This window comes from Lipotes vexillifer, unplaced genomic scaffold (assembly GCF_000442215.2).
Source record: "Lipotes vexillifer unplaced genomic scaffold, Lipotes_vexillifer_v1.1 scaffold980, whole genome shotgun sequence".
Classification (NCBI taxonomy): Eukaryota; Metazoa; Chordata; class Mammalia; order Artiodactyla; family Lipotidae; genus Lipotes; species Lipotes vexillifer.
The window spans coordinates 233,366-253,353 of record NW_006776752.1 but is presented as its reverse complement, the minus strand read 5'-3'; the positions used below and the strand labels follow the sequence as shown (position 1 = coordinate 253,353).

General features: G+C 47.7%; 1 protein-coding gene across 2 annotated transcripts in view; it reads left to right on the top strand.

Annotated features, from left to right (window-relative positions):
- Window positions 1-18,009, top strand: part of LDLRAD3 (low density lipoprotein receptor class A domain containing 3) — a 264,384-nt gene extending 246,375 nt beyond the window's left edge. Inside the window, exons 4-5 of one of the 2 annotated variants that reach the window (XM_007450626.1) lie at window positions 15,376-15,721; window positions 17,487-18,009. In XM_007450626.1, the coding sequence (XP_007450688.1) occupies window positions 15,376-15,721; window positions 17,487-17,724 (584 nt within the window). In that variant the 3' untranslated portion in view covers window positions 17,725-18,009. The remainder of the gene's footprint in view (window positions 1-15,375; window positions 15,722-17,486) is intronic. The other variant, XM_007450625.1, reaches the window with a different exon arrangement.
- The last annotated feature ends 1,979 nt before the right edge of the window (window positions 18,010-19,988 follow it).

Here is a 19,988-nt window from a genome sequence, read left to right as displayed (position 1 = left end):
GATCTTCCCGAACCGGGGCACGAACCCGCGTCCCCTTCATCGGCAGGCGGACTCTCAACCACTGCGCCACCAGGGAAGCCCTATCACAGAGTTTTGGCAGCAAACTGAATTTCTATTTTTTTTTTAAAAAGCCCTTTTCCACCTTAAATAGCCAATTAAGTTCCTTACCGTCCAGCTAATTGTGTGATACTGCCCTGGGCCAGTGTCTTAGCAGAGGTCATTCATCACCACCTCACTCGCTGGCTGATCATTGGTGCTCTTCCTCATCAGAGCCAGAGAACGAGCTCTGAGCATGCACAGCAGCTCTTGGCAGGCTTCTGAGAGCTCTGGATCACGGGGGGGCTTTCCTCCCTACCAAGCCGCCCTCCTCGCGGTGAGCAGCTTGTAAATTAGGGGCTACTGGTAACAGTTGGCTGGCTCAACAGCATTTGTTGAAAATGCAGGGCTTTTTAGGGACACTTCCTGTCCCCTTTGCCGAAGGGTGGGCAAATGTGAGAGGTGGGGAGGACAAGAGCCCCTGGGGTCTCTTGGAATAAGAACCACTAGAATTCCCAGGGAGATATCCACTCATTCGATCTCCAGTCTTAGAACTTTCTCTTTTTTTCCTCTCTCCTGTTTTGAATGTAATCTTAATGTGGTCTCTTGGCTCTCAATGGTCTTAGAGCCCTAGTTCCCTCCTGGCAGATGGATCCCCTCTCTAATTTTCCTGTGGCTCCAGGCCAGGATGCCTCCTGCTGTGGTCCGTCTGACTCTGGGCAGGCTGGCAGCGAGGATTTTCCCATCACCCTCCTTTTGGTTAATTTTAGAAACTTGTGTTGCCATGGCAATGGTTCAGTGGGATTTTTGTGGTTCTCTTTTGATTCAGTCATTTGCCAGTCTGCCCTTTAAATTAAACTTTTTCAATCCGCATCTAAATTGGGACAGGAGATGTGCTTGGAATGGAGATCCACAAAGGCACAACAGCCCCATGGGATGTTTTTTAAAAAACAAGGAAAAGTCCAGGTGGACATAGGGGTGCCCTTGGCTTATGATGGTCAAGACAGTTCCTGGACGCTTCCCTGCTTGAGAGGACGTGGCTGCAGGCTGGTAGAGGTGATCCTGGGGGAACCTGGAGAGAAGTGGGGCCCCAGGGCCTGTCCCACGTGAGCATCCCCAGGGTCAGGTCTCTGCTGTTTTGGTTCTGGCATCCCCAGCCGTAAGCACAAGGTCCAACCATCTGTCTGGGCTCTGAGTGATAAATGAACATGCCCCCAGCCAGACATCCCTCCTTAACTCTCAGCACAAACCTTGGAAGGCCTCAGCCTCCATTACCCTAAAATCCTGGCTATTCTGCCTACTTCCCTCTGGGCATCATTTCCTCTTTTCTGCCAGTCAGCTCAGGCGTGAAGGGATCAGAGTCTTTGCACAGACAAGAGGAAGTCAGAGCATCCAGCTCACAATTGGTTCACTTGGCTTGGATTTAAAACAGCGGTTTTTAATGTTCTTATCAACTCTGTGGTGGAGCAGGTTTTTAATCCTGACATTACAGATGAGGCTTAGAAAGGTGCAGGAGGGACTTCCCTGGTGACGCAGTGGTTACTAATCCGCCTGCCAGTGCGGGGGACACGGGTTCGAGCCCTGGTGCGGGAAGATCCCACATGCCGTGGAGCAGCTAAGCCCGTGCGCCACAACTACTGAGCCTGCGCTCTAGAGTCCGCGAGCCACAACTACTGAGCCCGTGTGCCACAACTGCTGAAGCCCACGCGCCTAGAGCCTGGGCTCCTCAACAAATGAAGCTACCGCGATAAGGAGCCCGCGCACTGAGACAAAGAGTAGCCCCCGCTCACCGCAACTAGAGAAAACCCGCACGCAGCAACAAAGACCCAACACAGCCAAAAATAAAATAAATAATAAAAAATTTTAAAAAAAGAAAGACCTGGTTCAGATAAACCTTTTTAAAAAAAAGAAAAGAAAGGTGCAGGAAATTAGCCAGCATCATTCATGGGGTCTGTGGCTGAACCAGAACTCTGAGCCTGTCCATCAAACTTCCAAATGTCGGCTGACCATCACACTCGCCACCTGTTTTTCGTTGGATGGACCCGTCCTCATTCATACCTACACCTCACTTCCCTCCAAGAACAGTCAGGTACCTGATGACGTTAGCAGACTCGCTGTTCCAAGGCAGGGACTTCACCTGCGTCAGCTCTAAGCTCCACAGAGATGCTGCATGCTGGACGTTTATCGCCCTTACTTTACAAATGAGGAAAATGAGCAATAGACTGGCCCAGGGCATCAGGGGGACTCAAGCACAAGTGGATTTGGGCCAGACCTGGGGACATGGGTTGGATAGTCAGTGAGAAACTGAATATACAGATGGGCAGTGACCAGACCATGTATAAAAGCAGAACTCTCACCCCCAACCTCCAACAACCAGCCCAGGAAGCCAAACAATAACCCCTGTAACAATGGACCCCGAACATCCAAGACTTGATTAATAACTGACAGCTTCCCCAATTTTTGGCCCCATTTCCAGCTTAGGACCAACCAGAGGAAGCGAAATATGCTCCCCGCCCCCTCCCTGGCCGATCCCATCAGATGCCCCGCCCGCCGCCGCCACCAGCTTCCCTGGGCCGGTAGCCTCTGGTCAGAGCACACCCGAATCCCTCCCTTTTGGCCACTGAATGCTCTCCCACTCCTCTGCCTTCCTCGGAGTCTCTGCCAAAATGCAGGTGATGGTGGCTCACTCCCTTGCTACAGTGAGCTCTGCATAGATAGCCTTGGCTTTCTCATTTGGTTGCTTTGGTCCATTAGCAGGTCAGGGTCAGGTGGGCGTGGCTGCCAGCACGGAAGGCAAGGGTTTCCCTGCGTGGGGCGTGAGCACTGCGGTGCGGCGCTGCCCAGCACGGGGCCGGAGGACAGCGGGTCGTCCCTCTGCTGCCTGCGTGTTGTTAAACGTGGTATAAAGCAGGATGTCACGGGGGTCCAGCAGAAGGGACAGCTTGCGAGGAGAGCACAGGAAGGAACCATTTCATTCCAACAGAGGGGACAGTGGAAGGCTTCACGAGAGTAGTGGCGTTTGAGGGCTGGGAGTCTGGTAGGGTTTGCAGACTGAGACAGGGAAGGAGGGCGAAGGTCACAGCGGAGGGGGGGGGGGCCGCCCTGGATGTTCTCACCAGCCTCCCCTCCACACTCCTCTCCCCCCCACCCACCCCCGCGTGCACCGCTGACCCTCTGGGCTGCACTGGCTGAACCTCCTTACCCTCTGGCTCTGGGTGGGTTTGGCCAGGAGGAAGCATCAGCAAGAGGTTGGAGGGTAGAAAACAAAAGGTCAGCATATCTGTTCCCCCAGCTCTCTGCCTGCAGGCCACAGATTGGCGAAGGGAAGGGCGCATACCTCCCCCTAAGGCCTCAGCTCCCATCGGGTCCCACCCGATTCCAGAAGCCACATCCTCACCCTCTCAGGCCTGAGGCTGGGAACAGCTTCCCACTGTCCCTTCATTAAACTCTTTCTGTCCCCCCTCTGTGCTGGGACCGAAACACAAGACCCCAGTGTGTGCAGAAAGAATAACCCTTCCCTGGGGTGCAGGGAACCAGGTCATTGTGTTAGATTTTCTGAAATCTCCAGAAGCCATGAATTTGTTCATGGTCAATAAAACTGCCCCTCCGGGGAGTAATGCTGCTATTACCAGCCCTTTCCCCTAAATTATTCAGAAACTTTTCTTTACTCAGAAGCTCCAAGTGTGCACACTCAGCATTTCCCTGGGTAATAAGGTTTACCAGACAGATGTAGCACCGAGGAACTGATTATGCAGGGGCCACAGTGAACTCGAGGAGGATCGGGAGAACAGACCCAGGGCAGCCTTGGGCTCTTTGCGCATTTGAACAGGATCAGCTCCTGCCTGCTGGGTTTTGTCAGGTGTCAGGACGGCAGGGTGTTGGACAACCCTCCCAATGGATGGAATCTCTCATTTCACATGCAGGAGCTGCTGCACAGTCCGAGGCTCCTGGTGCTTGGCCGACTTCAGTCGATGATGGGGATGCTGGCCCATAACTGGGTGTGGCCTGGGAGGCAAGTGCCTGTGCTGCACATAGGAGGAGGGGCGCTAGGCAGTCGCCCCTCACCTCCTGCCTCTTAAGTTAGCAGCGACAGCTGCAGAGCTTCCTCCAACAGCTTACCCAAAGGCCAGGGATGCCCCCATGCCCTATGGAAAGACAACTTCCGGAATGTGATGTATGTTCTGTCCATCTCAGCAAAGCACCAGGGTTGGTGAAATAGCCACATCATCTCAGGAAGCATCACAGTATACGTTTACCTGGTAAAGGCTCTGAAAAGTCCCATAATGATAGCTATTAATATCTAGGCTTTGTTGAGTATTTACTATGTGCCAGAGTTCTAAACTCTTTTTTTTTAATGTATTTTATCTTTTTATCCATAAAACAACCCTGTGGGGTGAACTCTACTATTATCCCGTTTCACGGATGAGGATTTTGAGACACAGGAGGTAGAGTAACTTGTCCTAGGTCACACAGCCAGTAAGTGGCAAAGCCAAGGATTGAATCTAGACAGTTTGGTTCCAGAGCCTGCACTCTGAACAGCTACAAAGAAAGTGGTTTAATTTGTCGAATCCACTTTTTCTCATACCTCTTTGACCGAGGTACACTTTCCCATGAAATACCTCTTACATCTCACAGAAGACATTTCAGAATATATTGATCAGAGTCATTGGAGTTATTGGAGCAATGATTCCATTGCTTATCATTGCTCATTGCTTCGATAAGCAATGACATCGCTTATCCAAGAGAGATAAGGTCGGTGACAACTGGACAGGACAAGCGGGGAAAGGGGAGGGGAGGGCATATAGAACTACCTGGGACAGGGTGGTGACTTCTGGCATCAGACTCCTGGGTACAAATACTAGTTGTACCACTTGTTTGCTTTGTGACCTTCAGTAAGTTACTTAACCTCTCTGGCCTTCAGTTTCCCCATCTGTAAAAAAAAGGGTTGTCGTATGGTTGAAGTGAGATCATGCATACAGGATGAAGATTAGCAGTAGGGGGCCCAGTTCCCATGCCTCAGCTTCAAGGTTGCCCTCAGCTTCTTATTCAATGTTTGACTCTTTCTCTAAATGGAGAGATTGTGAATTACTGTGTCTCAAAGTCAGTTTACAGATATCTAAAAATACGTGTGGAATACCTACTGTATTTACAAGGCTGCATTTGGCCCTGAGTAGGGCTCCAAGAAGGGGAGAGCCCGGCCTTTGCCCACCAGGAACTCCTCTTCATGGTGGGAGACAGGGGTGAACATGAAAATAAGTCATACGTGAAGAGCAGGGATTCTGGAACCGGACTGGCTGGGTTTCTCCCTGTTCCCTCTCTGATTAGCTCTAACAAAGCTATTGATCATAACCCAGGTGCACAGAGGACTTGGGCAAGTGACTTAACCTCCCTGCTCCCCCATTTCCTCCTCTGTAAAATAATGGTCTGCTTCACAGGATGGTGTCTTTGGTTCCCAGGGCCGCCAAAAAAAATTGCTACTACCTTAGTGGCTTAAAACAACAGAAATTTATTGTCTCACAGTTCTGGAGACCAGAAGTCCAAAATGCAGGTACTGTCAGGGTTGGTTCTTTGTGGAGGCTCTGAGGGAGAATCACGTCTCTCTCCTCGCTTCTGCTGGCTGCCTGCAATTCTTGGTGTTCCTTGGCTTGGGGACTGCAAGTTTCCAATCTCTGCTTCCATCTCCATATGGCCTTTTCCCTTGTCTGTTTCTGGGTCTTCTCCTTTTCTGTCCCTCATAAGGACACTCTGAGAGTCCACCCTAATTCATCTCAAGATCTTTACCTTACTTGTATCTTCAGAGATCCTTATTCCAAATAAGGTCACATTCTGAGGTTCCTAGTAGACATATCTTTTGGGGGGACACCATTCAACTCACTGCAGATGGTTTAAGGATTACAAAATCAGAGGTCATATGTGTAAACACATAAGATATTGCTGATAGGATGAGAGCTGCAATGATAATCATTATGATGATATCATGGTGATTATTACTCTGTTTTTGAGTTCACAGCAAACATGGATGGTGGTTGTTAGTGTTATTTGTATTATTATTTCTTTCAGATTAGGAGTGGGCAACAGGTCACAAAGCAAATAGCAATGCAACACTCCAACTCTGGACTTCTCTCCCCACATCCTCCAGGGGTTGGTACTGGGAAGCCAAGGTGGGGAAGGCTGTGGAGTCTGAATGCGTGGCTGGGGAGGGTGATGTGAGCCATTCAGGGTCTTGGACCTGAAGAATTTTATAAGAATGACACAGCCACAGAGCTGGGTCGTGTTCAATCTGATGAGAGTATTGCAGAAGGGTTAGAGGACAAAGAGACTAAAGATAGTAAGACCACGACGAGGTTTCTCTTCCTGGCCTGGGCCTGATGGAGACCAGAAGCAGAGTCTAGAGAAACACTGCACAGCAGCGGTTGACCACGCTTGGTGGCTCAGTGTGGACAGAGAAAAGGAGAGCGTTCAAGACAGCCCCGGAGACTAGATGGCCAGGGAAACACAGTCCATCCTAAGAAATCGTTGCACCTGTGACCACAGACTAATTGACTCAACCTCTGTGTTGGGCACTGAGTATAGAAGTAGACCAGCAAGCCTGGCCCTCCCCTCATGGCTCTCATGGTCTGGTTGGTCTGCCTGAATGTTGTTGTGGCATTGTTTGTCAGAGCGAAAAAAAAAAGGCAACCAAAATGTACACTGGTAGGGAATTGGTCTATATAATGGGATACTACATAGTTCCTCCTTCACAAAGGTGTGCATGAGTGAGGAAGATGTCCATTTGTAGAAATGTCTATACAGCATGAAGAAAAGCACGTGTGTACATATACAAAGAAGAGTTTTGAGGGATCTATGCTTAGGAGGTCAGCAAAGTACGGCCAGCGGGCTGAATCTGATCTGCTGCCTGTTTTTTGTTTGTTTGTTTGTTTGTTTTTTTAATCTTGCATTTTATTTGACGCTACAGTTTTTGAAGCAATATCTAGATGATGTTTTAAAATAACTTTTGATCTATGAAAATTATGTATAGTTCCATGGTTATTCAGGCTTAATGAAGATATTCAGGCATTTTTACACATAAAAGATGTCAAGAAATAAGATCTTCCCGAAACTGAATTAAAAGAACACTTCCAATGAAATCAATTGTAAATGTAATAATTGTTTTCTCTGCCTTAGCTGGAAGTTTTAAGAACTATTATCTCTTCCTGAAGGATTATTAATCTGAAGTTAATACATTCCTAAAAATTTTTTCCTTGTTAAAATCTAATGCATGGTCACCTACATGCATGTAATACAAACATAATTCTCAAAATAAGAGAAGATAAACAATGGCTTGGAGAAATCTATGAAATGATAGTTTCTCAGCGGTTGGTCTGGCTGTCTGTCTTTTTAAATCAAGTTTGGGACACAAATACAATCATTCATTGATGTACTATCTGTAACTGCTTTTGCACTACAGAGGCAGAGTTGAGTGGTTGTAGCTGAAACTGTATGGCACACAGATCATAAAATATTTACTATCTGACCCTTGACAGAAAATTTGCCAACCCCTAGTCTACACCAAACTGTGAACTATTTTTTTTCTAGTAGGTGTAAGGGGGGAGGGAGAGGTTGTCTGTCATGAACATTTCTATATTACTTTAAATTTTAATTCTAATATATTTTTGTAATCAGAAAAATTCAATTTGGAAGAAAAGAGAGCATGCAGGACTCACACTACCTGATTTTGAGACTTGCTATAAAGCTGTAGTTCTCAACACAGTTACTGGCATAAGGATTGGCATGTAGCTTAATCAAACAGAATAGATCATTTAAAGTAAAAAAAAAAAAAAAAAAAAAAAAAAAAAAAGAATAGATCATTTAGAAATAGACCCAGCCTTGTATGCGCAATTGATTTTCAACAAAGGTGCCAAGGTAATTCAATAAAAAAGGATAGGCTTTTCAACAAACGGTACTGGAACAATTGGATATCCAAAGGGATGGGGGAAAAGGACATTGAACTTCACCTTGTACCATAAACAGAAATTAACTTGCAATGGATCATAGTTATAAATGTAAGAGCTAAAGCTATAAAACGTCTCCTAGGCAAAGACTTCTTGGATAGAATATAAAAAACACAGAACACAAGAGAAATAATTAATACAACGGACTTCATAAAAAAATTTGAACACTTATCTTCAAAAAGACACAGTAAAGTAGATGAAAAGCCAAGCCACAGTCTGGGAGAAAATATTTGCAAGACACACATCTGGAAAAGAACTTGTCTCCCAGAACATCTAAAGGACTCTTACTACTCAATAATAAGTAGTCAGACAACCCAATTCTAAAATGGGCAAGAGATTTAAATAGGTGTTTCACCAAAGAAGATACACAGATGGCAAATCAGCACATGAACAGATACTCGACATCATTAGTCATTGGGAAATGCAACTTAAAACCTCAGTGAGATACCACTATGCACCTGTAAGCATGGCTGAAATTGAAAAGGCTAGCTATGTTACATGCTGGTAGGATGCAGAGCAACTGGGAGAAGGCTAAGTACTATAGCCACCTTGAAAAACAGTGTGATAGTTTTTTATAAGTTAAGCATACACTTCCCATACGACCCAGCAGCCTGCCCCTAGGTATATACCCGCCAAAATAGGAAAATATATGTTAGCACAAAGATATGCATTCCAGAAACTGGAAACAACCACTTCCCTCCCTTAACTGGTGGACGGATAAACAAATTGTGTTGCATCCAAACAATGAATACTGCTCAACGGTCTAAAGGAATGCAATAGTAATACTCAGAAACCTTGGTGCACCTCAGAAGCATTATGCTGAGTGAAAGAAGCCACACACAATAGGCTACTTACTAAATGATGCCCTTACCTGACTTTCTGGAAAAGATGAACCTATTTGGGCAGAAGAGATCAGTGATTCCCAAGTGGCTGTAAATGACGGGAGGGATGGAAATGTTTGATATCTTGCTTGTGATAGTGCTTATTGCAACTGTTACATTTGGTTACAACTCATCTAATTGTACATTTTAAAAGGGTAAGTTTTATTGTGTATCGATTATACCTCACTAAACCTGACTTTTAAAAATATTTACTCTGGAGAAAAGTTAATTTTAAAAATAAATTTTTTAAATAAAATTTTTAAAGACGCAGTTGAGCTTTCAGGAGAATGGTAAGGCGTCCGTTTGAACAGGGCAGTGAACCTTCTAGAACAGGAATTCTGGACTCAGGGAGGGGTCCGAGTGAAACTCCCCCAGGAGCCCTCACACTACAGGGAGAGAAGGAAGGAAAACAGTAATGAATCCTCTACTCACATCAGCCTAGGCAAAGCCAGAGGAAGAGACAAGATGCTTATTTTTTGACTGGATAAAACAGTATAAATAATACAAAGTAGAAAAGAGTAAACAATGAAAAATACGTCTCCCTCTTGCCTCTCTTCTCTCCCAGTCGTACCAGGTCTGTGTGTCCTTCTAGAATACTCAGAACATTCTCTACTGGACTTTTGTTGTCGTTGTTCAGCTTATCACGATATCTTTCAGACTGTTTCACATCAGTATATGTACAGCTGCCCTAGTTTCTTAAATAGGTGTGGTACTGTCTGGATGCACCATCATTTATTTAGCCAGGCTGCAATTGATGGACATTTAGATCTTTCCTGATACATGTGCTATTGCGAACAGTGCTTCCATGAATACTTGTATTAAAGGGTTACTTCTCATTTGTGTGAGTATATATATCTGTTAGATTCCTCAGAGTGGAATGGCTGAGTCAAAGGATATGTACTTTTTCTATTTTGATATGTATTGTTAATGTATGTTTGTTATTTTGATCTATATTGTTAACCCCATCACCACCCTGGGTTGTACCAATTTACCCTCCCACCAGCCGTGCGTGAATAATTATACCTGTTTTCCCAAGTCCTGGCCAGCAAAATGTGAACTCAGACTTCGCCTTTGCCCATTCTGAGAGGTGAATAATCGTATCCTGTAGGAAATGTAATTTGCATCTGGAGGAGGGAATCTTTTAGAAGCAAAGGAACCCCAAGTCACAGGTGTCAGTTGGTTTAGTCCTTCTGTCAGTCCAGATACCACCTCTGTGTGAATTAGAAGGCGGCCCTCCTCCTCAGAATGTTCACCATCTGCTCAAAAACTGTCGTGATAGGGCTTCCCTGGTGGCGCAGTGGTTGAGAGTCCGCCTGCCGATGCAGGGGACACGGGTTCATGCCCCGGTCCGGGAAGATCCCACATGCCACGGAGCGGCTGGGCCCGTGAGCCATGGCCGCTGAACCTGCGCGTCCGGAGCCTGTGCTCCGCAACTGGAAAGGCCACAACAGTGAGAGGCACGCGCACCCCCCCCCAAAAAAAAAAAATCTGTCATGATAACTCCACATATCTGTGATGACTGAGGTGACGAGTAGCCCTGGAGCACGGCCTGCTCCACCACGGGCAGCAGCCAGAGCTCCCGGAAGCTCTGAGAGCACAGTGGTCCCTGGTGGTAACCAGATTGCCTGGAATTAATGCAGTAGAAGCTGCAGTACAGGACGGAAATTCAAGCTGTTTGACAGTGGAGTGAGGGCATTAGTTTGAGGGACAGCCAGAATAAATGGGAACTTCATTAATCGTGGATTATGCACTTGGAACTCAGGTCCCATGCAACTCTCATATTAGTAATTTGGCCAGCGGGCTCATCAAGCTCTTAAGAAAAGTGAGTCTAGTTAATGAATTAATACAAGATGACATTTTACACACAGAGCAGAAAAGAGACCAGGCACCCCTGAGTCATCTAACATCATAATTTCTCGAGCGAATGTGATCACCGATTCTCGCCTGCAAGCATTTTACATTCCATTCATTAAGAGCTCCCTCTTGGATTCTTAAAACCTCAGGTGGTTACATGGAAGTCAGTGTTTTAAAATCTCTGGACCCATTTGTTTTCCATGTGAAAATTCCATCCACATTTTTCAAGGAGTACATCTCGCTGGAAAGGAACTCATTCGGTTCTTATCCTCTATCCAACTCTACCTCCCAAAAAGGGATCCTCCCAACCTCTCCCTCTGGCCCAGAGGATAAAGGAAAGAATGTGACACTAAGAATTCGCATCCTTAGTTCGGGATGATGAAAAATCCTGGAGGTGGAAAGCGGTGGTGGTTCCACAGCAATGTGAATATACTTCATGCTGCTGAGCTGCTCACCTAAAACTGCTTAAAATTGCAAACGTTATGTTGCGTATGTATTTTACCACAACAAAAAAAGAAAAGGGAATCCTTGTGTACTGTCGGTGGGAACACAAGTCGGTACAGTCACTGTGGAAAACAATATGGAGGCCCCTCAAATATTTAAAAATAGAAAAACCATGTGGTCCAGCAATTCCACTTCTGGGTATTTATCCGAAGAAAACAAAAACACTAGTTCAAAAAGATAGACGCACCCCCTATGTTCACTGAAGCACTATTTACAGTAGCCAAGATATGGAAACAACCCATTGACAGATGAAAGAATGGATAAAGAAGATATGGTATATGTGTGTACACACACACACACACACACACACACACACACACAGGAATATTGCTCAGCCATTAAAAAAGATGAAATCTCGCCACTTGCTACAACATGGATGGGTACTGTGCTAAGTGAGATATCAGATGGAGAAAGACAAATACTGTATGATTTCACTCATATGTGGAATATCAAATACAAGCAAACAAAATAAGTGAACAGACCAAACCAAACAAAATATGTAGATGCAGAGAACAGAGTAGTGGTTACCAGAGGCGTGGGGCTGTGGGAGGAGGGCAAATAGGTAAAGGGGAGCAACCAGATGGTGACAGGTGGAAACAATTTTTGGTGGTGAGCACACTGTAGTGTATGTAGAAGGCGAAATACAATGTTGTACACATGGAACATACATAGTGTTATAAACCAGTGTTACCGCAATAAAAGAAATAGAAACAAAGGAAGGAAGGTAGGATGGGAGGGAAGGAGGGAGGAACAGCATTAACTGAGTACAGACCCTCGCCAGGCACTTTGCTCTCAGCACTTGGTGTGTAGGTTGTATTTTACGCTGCCAATAATCCAAGGAGATAGCTACTGCTATTTATGCAGCACCACTGCCATTTTAAAGATGAGGCAACATTGGGGCTTCCCTCCCTGGTGGTGCAGTGGTTGAGAGTCCACCTGCCGATGCAGGGGACGCGGGTTCGTGTCCCGGTCTGGGAAGATCCCATGTGCCGCGGAGCGGCTGGGCCCGTGAGCCATGGCCGCTGAGCCTGCGCGTCTGGAGCCTGTGCTCCGCAACGGGAGAGGCCACAACAGTGAGAGGCCCAAAGTTAAATAACTTGCTTGAGTAGCAGCTAGCAGTGATGGCCCCAGAATTCGACCCTTCAGCTCTGTGCTAGAGATGAAATAAAGAGGCTCTTCTATTTTAGGCCTGAAATCTGAAAAACACACACACACACACACACACACACACACACACACACACACACACACACACACACACACACACACACACACACACAGGCTCCCACCCAGCTTTTAATTATCTAAGCTGAGAGCAGACAGAACTCCCGCAGAACCTCTGGGTGGCAGCTCGTTGTCTCCAGAAAACTCCAGAGCTGCCTTTCTCCCGTAACCGTCTACAGCACGCTTCTGCCTCTCCTCTGGCATCTTGCTTGCTTCTTTCTATACAGTTCATCACTGAAACAGTGACTGACAAGAACTTGGAGAATCTTCATAGCCTTTAGTCCATGTCTGAGTGTGACTGGAACGAAAATGAACACAGCCTGGGGCTTGAGGGGGGAGGTCTTTCTTTGTGTCAGATTAGGATGATGTGGGGAATCAGGAACTGTTTGTGTCGGGAAAGGAGGGGAGATGGTGTGTTGCACGGCACGTGGACTTTTGAAGGAGAAATATCTGGTTCTCGTTCTGACTCCCCTGCTTAGTTCTTTTGTGCACTTAGACAACTTAATTCACCTCTGAGTCAATTTGCTCATCTGAAAAACAGGAATAATAAACTAATAATAGCACCTACCTTACCAGGGTGTGTGAATACACAGATTTTTTTCGTTGAGTTGGATGCATTTATTGGGTGTCGACCCTGTGCCAGACACCATCCTACTCACTGGAGATCCATGATGAACAGAGCATGTGCGATCTAGTGATGAGGGGCCCAGGACCCAAGCAGCCAGCGGATGGTGCTGCCACTTCACGTCTACACACTGGCCGCTGTGAACCCACTAAAGCCTCTTCACTGTTTCAGAGGTTGAACGGGCACAGGGTGTGGTCGCAGACTTGCTCACTTAGGATGCATTTAGATTATTTTTGCAGCTGGGCCGCAGCTGTGGGTAGTTGTGGATCTTCCGCAAAGAAGAGGGGTCCCCAACTTTCTACGAGGAGGGGCCACTCTGGTGTCCTGTGCCAGCCTGGGCCTGGCCACCATTGCCAGGTGTGTTCTGCTGACGGGGAAGCCTCTCCCCTGAGTGTTTGAAGTGTGGCTCCTTAGTACACGTGGAGAGGAGGGGACTGGCAGCCTGCAGGTCTGGGGTGTGTACCAGGCCTTCGTCCTAGGGCCTCTGAGGAAATGTGTGCCAGTTGCCTAGCTGGTCTTGGTAGGGGGCTGCAGGGCGGAGTGTCAGAGGCAAGGCTCTGAATTCAGACCACAGGGCTCAAATCAGGCACAGCCCCTTACCTCCTAACCCTGTGACCCTGGTCAAGGGACCCAAGCTCTCCAAGCTTCCCTTTCTTCATCTTAAAAAGAAGGCAGTTACAGCACCTACTTCGTGGAGTTGCTGTGAGACAAGTAGCTGTGGTAAAACGCATATTTGTATGTCTTGAACACCCTCAGTGTGTCAGCTGTTGTTCTAAGTGCTTGATAATTATTCACTCATTTCATGCTCACGACAGCCCAGTGAGGTGGGGACTAATACCACCCCCATTTGACAGATGAGGAAATTACAGCACAGAGAGGTTGACCACTTCCCAGAGGGCACACAGCCAGTCAGCTGAATAGCTTGAGTTTGAACCTGGTCTGGCTCCAGAGTCCATGATTTCAGCCTGTGTTCTGCTGGCTCTCCATCTTGAAAGCTTGGCAAAGGCCGGGCATTAAATACTTTGCCGACATAAGGAACCCCAGACACACTGGCCAGTGTTCCTCACGTATGTGATATGATAAATTTCCAGAGAAAAACTGATTTCTGTCACCGGAACTATCACTCCTGTTCCCTGGATATTATATTTCCTGGGGCTGATTTTTTTAAACAACTTTATTGAGGTATAATTTACATGACATAAAATTTGCCCGTTTTAACTGTACAACTCAATGAGTTTTAGTAAATTTGCGCAGCCATCACCACATCCAGTTTTAGAACATTCCCATCACCCCAGCAAGATCCCTGATGCCCACCACCAGTGAATCCCCATTCCCACCCCCAGCCCCTGGCAACCATTAATCGACTTTTTGTCTCTATAAATTTGCCTTTCCTGGGCACATATAAATGGAATCGTACACCATGTGGTCTCTTGTGTCTGGCTTATCTTTTTTTTTTTTTTTTTTTCCCAGGCTTATCTTGTACACCTCAGTGTTCTTACATTGCTGTTCTTTTCTGTTCCTCAGCAAGCTTCTCAGAGAGTTGTTCTCCACAGCCCTGAGTTTGAGGATGCTCTCTGTGCCCTGATGGTGATGGCTGCTCCCACGAGCCCGTGTCCCCTGCATCGGCAGGCGGACTCTCAACCACTGCGCCACCAGGGAAGCCCTGTCTGGCTTATCTTGCTTAGCACGTTTTTTTTTTTAAACGTACTTTGAATTTTATTTATTTATTTAGTTTTGGCTGTGCTGGGTCTTCGTTTCTGTGCGAGGACTTTCTCTAGTTGCAGCAAGTGGGGGCCGTCTTCATCGCGGTGCGCGGGCCTCTCACTATCGCGGCCTCTCTTGTTGCGGAGCACAGGCTCCAGACGCGCAGGCTCAGTAGTTGTGGCTCACGGGCCTAGTTGCTCTGCGGCATGTGGGATCCTCCCAGACCAGGGCTCGAACCCGCGTACCCTGCATTGGCAGGCAGACTCTCAACCACTGTGCCACCAGGGAAGCCCGCTTAGCACGTTTTTGAGGCTCATCCATGTTGTAGCATGCACCATTACTTTTTATGGCCAGATTATATTCCGTTGTATGGGCAGCCCACATTTTGTTTATCCATTCACCGATCCATGGACATTGGGGTGCTTTCCACTTTGCGGCTATCGTGAACCGTGCTCCTGTGAACGTCTGCGTTCCCGTCCTGGGACTGACTTCGCGGCAGATGGGTGCGCCGACTTGGTAACCTCTCTCCTTTTCTCTCGCCTCTGGGGCTTCTCAGAACCAGGCAGCGGGCAGGTGTTCGTGACCTCGGAGAACCAGCTCGTGTACTATCCCAGCATCACCTATGCCATCATCGGCAGCTCCGTCATCTTTGTGCTGGTCGTGGCCCTGCTGGCTCTGGTCCTGCACCACCAGCGGAAGCGCAACAATCTCATGACGCTGCCAGTGCACCGGCTGCAGCACCCCGTGCTGCTCTCCCGCCTGGTGGTCCTGGACCACCCTCACCGCTGCAACGTCACCTACAACGTCAACAATGGCATCCAGTACGTGGCCAGCCAAGCCGAGCAGAACGCGTCTGAAGTGGGCTCCCCGCCCTCCTACTCAGAGGCCCTGCTGGACCAAAGGTGCGTGCTGGGAGAGACTCGGGGAGGGAGGTCATCCCACGCAGGGGCGGGCATACATGTGCACGTGCCTGGGATCCTGGTCTTGCCAGGAGCCTGCATTCAGCTGCAAAGGCGGCGGCAGCTTTTGACTTCTACTGAGTCTTTGCAAAACGATTCATGTGTATCATCGCATTCAGTCCTCACAGCCACTCACCGAGGGAGGTTCTATATGTGCCTCAGTTTTACAGACGAGAAAACTGAGATTTTTAAGTTACTCATCTGAAGACATACCGCTAGGATCCTGGCCAGTTCAGATCCCTCCTCCTCCCTGGTAATGCCACACGGACACACGTCCAGGACTCTGACCAGCTCTGGACACTCACCTGCTACCGCAGAACAGAGCCCAATATATACTCGAGGTTTGGTTCCTATTTGAATGAATGAATGGGTGAGTGAGTGAGTGAATGAATGAGTGAATAAGTTCCTTAACTTTGCTTGGCTTCATCTATAAAATAAAGGAGGTGGCATAGAGAACTCTCAGCTTTGTTAAGCAGTAGAACCTTCATCACAGGTGGAGCTGTACAAGGACCCCCAAAATATAAAGTTAAAACCCAGAGTTCTGTAGTTGGAGCCAGTAGTGGACCTCATTCCTGCCTGCTCAGCCTTCCTCTCTCCTTTGGTGACCTCCAAGGTACCCAAAGAACCCACTTTGAAGTCCCGGGACTAGAGCTACCTGAGTCCCCCTTGGTTCTCAGCATCCCCTGCCCTGCAGGGACCCTGCTCAGCGTTCCTCTTCCACTGAGCCCAGGACTCACCAGGTGTGGCACGAGGCATTTTGCAGGCAGTGTTCCTGGGCTAACTGGGCTCTTCCTTGAACCCTCTCTGGTGGCAGCTCTTGTATTATTTAATCTTCCTTTTCCTTCCTCATAAAAGATAAACAAAGCTGCAAGGAGCAGTGATTAAGGACATCTTCGCAAATAAGCGTAAGAACACAAGACCTCACTCATTTGGACCACCCATTGTAGAGCAAGGTTAAAACTGCTGCATCTGGAGACAGAATTCCTGGGTTCAAATCCTAGCACTGCTGCTTACTAGTTGTTCGTGATCCTGTGCAAGCCATTTAACGCCCCTTTGCCTCAGTTTTCTCCCCAGTACAATGGGCATGAAAGTAATGACTCTCTCCTAGAATTCTTGTGAGCATTAAATAAGGGATGTAAGGTAGGTGGCGCAGTGCCTGACTCGTAGTAAGCCTTCCATAAATGAGAGCTGGAAAATAAAATGTCTTTTAAGTTATTTCACTGTAAGCAAGGTGTCATTATTACTCCCTTATATAGATAGGGAGACTGAGGGTTTGAGAGGATATCCTCTCACCCAAGTCCGCACAGCCGGGAAGAGTTGGCTTTCAGTAAGGGCCCCCAGTTCTGTGGACTGTCAGGGGCTCTGTCAAAACACCAGACCAGGTGAATCCCTGCCAAACCCCCCAGGATGAGCCGGGGAGTATTTAGAATTCTCCCTACCAAAGGTTGTGGTTTTGGCACTGTCCAGTTGGCACAAGCCAGGCAGAGCACGCTGACCTGTTCCTTTCGTCTTCTTACAAATCACTGGTTTTCCTAGTCCTTGGGTTGCCTTTCTCCTTGGAAGGAAAATCTCATTCCCGATGTCAGCATCCGCTCGGAAAAGGGCAGAAGTTGGCATTGCCTGCCGTGCCTGGGCTCCTAATGTTTTCTCTTCCCCCTCCTCTCCCCCCTTCCCCCCACCCCGCCCCATCCTGCTCTCTCCATCGCAGACCCGCATGGTATGACCTCCCTCCGCCGCCCTACTCTTCGGACACCGAGTCTCTGAACCAAGCCGACCTGCCCCCTTACCGCTCCCGGTCTGGCAGCGCCAACAGCACCAGTTCCCAGGCAGCCAGCAGCCTCCTGAGTATGGAAGACACGGGCCACAGGCCGGGGCAGCCTGGCCCACAAGAAGGCACCACGGAGCCTAGGGACTCTGCACCCAGCCAGGGCACCGAAGAAGTATAAAATCCAGCTCTTCCAAAGTCCATATGGGTTCATCTGCTCTGACTTGTTACCATCCTAACAACTTGCGCTCATGGGAAGCTCCCCAGGATGCCCCAAGGAGTGATGTGGGGTGTCAGCTCTCTCTCCGTTCACCTCCTTCCCCAGATTTCAGGGATGTTCTTTGGAGGGCGAGCTGGCACTGTCTGGCCTCTCAGTTGCCCTGATGTATGTGCATCTTTTCTGGGCAGTTACTCTTCCTTCGGGGCCCAGGATCACAGCCTCACTCTCCGCATCATTCTGTTACTGCTGGAACCTTGCTGAGTAGGTGGCCGGAGAGTGCGGTACTTAGGTAGCCCTGGGGAAAGCAGTGTTTGTGCCGTATGGGGTGTTCAGAAGGGCAGAGGACACTGGACCAAATTCTCTGTGGGCTGCTTCCTTAGAGCTCCATTTGGAGATTTGGGTTGGATGGTCCTACCAGGAGGCTGTCATTGGATGGCCACTCTGGAGAGAATCCAGGGGAGCATCAGAACCCGCCTTGCACTAGGCTGTTCATTGCTCTGGGTCGGGGCCAAAGAACACTGTTGCCGTGAGTCACGCCCTTCAGAAGTCAGCAGTGTCATGTTGGTTTTCTGAAGGACTCTGAAACCATCAGGTCCGGATAGAGTCTGGATTTAAAAATTTGTCCGAGAATCCTCGTTTTGAGAGCTTTCTCCAGGATCATATATCATCAGCCTCATTCCAGAACAGGCAGGGAGCCCTACCGTGAGTTTATCTGAGTTCTCAGCTCCTAAAGTACAGGCTGCCAAGATCCTGGGTCTGCTTTGGTCCACAGTCCTTTCCCTGGTTTCTGGATTGTCTCCCTCCCAGCTGTGACCTGCCCGTAAAACAAGGGATGAGTACTAAACCCGAGTTGCCCAGAAATCTGATCTGGCCCTTTGTCCCTGTAAGCCACACGCAGCCTGCCTTTGCCCATTCATGCAGCTTCAACACTCGCCCCCTAAGTCCCCCTGACACTCAGAAGTCATTTTACCTGTGCATTTGGACTTGAGAACACTGTAGGTTCTAACTCAACGTGAGAACCTAATTCAGTACCTCCCCTGAGAGAGCCTGGATTCCTGGACTGCACTCACCCCCCTTCCCAAGGCGCAGATTCCAGTGCTGAAATTTAGGGTTAGGGCTGGAATCAGAGTGAGGCTCAGGCCTCACTCCGAGCGTCCCATAGTTTCTCCTCTGAGACACATGGATAATAGTTTGGAGTCAAGATTTGCCATTTGGACTTTTTTTTTTTTTTTTAAATCTCTTAGAAATGCATTTGAAACAGTGTGTTTGTTTTTTCCCTTCTGGTTAAGGGACTATTTATATGTGTATAGGAAAGCTGTCTTTTGTTTGTTTGTTTTTCCATTAGTGAGGTCCAAGCAAAGATGCAAAAGGAGATCGTTCCTTTGTCCCGCTGAGCACGCTGGTAAGTCCCCCCAGACTGACCTGTGTGCCAGGCGTCTGTGCATTGTTGCACTTTGAGTTATTATTTATCGAGTTCTTGAAGGACGCAGAAAGAGGGACGCCTTTCTCCCTCAGCTCATAGGCTCTGTGTTTATGGTAGCTTTCCTCTTTCTCTGTGCCCAGCCAGCCACAGTGCCAACCCCCTCAGGAAGTCGTGGGTGGAAACGTAGATGTTATTTGTCAAGAAACCACACTAATGGCTGTGGGGGAACAAAACTGGAACCAAGTGGAGCCACTCCGGGCAGCTGTCACCCATGCAGAGCTGCTTTCCACGTGGTCAGTAACCTCTTTGATGCTTATTCAAACGGAGCCTGCAGGAGGGGGGATGAAGTGGCATTCAATGATCCTATTCTGTAGACTTTTTTTTTTTAACCAAATTCAAAGTGTGTTACAGGAAAGCTAGCCACTTGGTGATTTTTTTTTTTTAAGTTAAGAAAAGGAACATAGTTGCCTACATCTTTCATTTTTAAAATAACGTGAGTTATTTTCTGAGTAATCCAGTGAAGAAAGAACTTTTGGTGGCAGCCAGAGTATGTGAGGAACTCTAGCTGAATATTTCATCTCCTGTGGGCCAGAGTGGCTTCTTTCCTCCCTCTGGTGGCCCCTGCTTCTTTCTGGTGCTCTGGAAGTTGTTTAGAGGAAAGGATTCTAATTTTAATTAATCATGTGGTGAATTAATCTCACGCGCTTTTCAGCTTCCAGGCATCTTAGGAAAGACAAATGGCCTTAGTAGCATAAGGAGAGCCTATTAATGTTGTTTTTTAAAACAAACACAGGGATGTTTT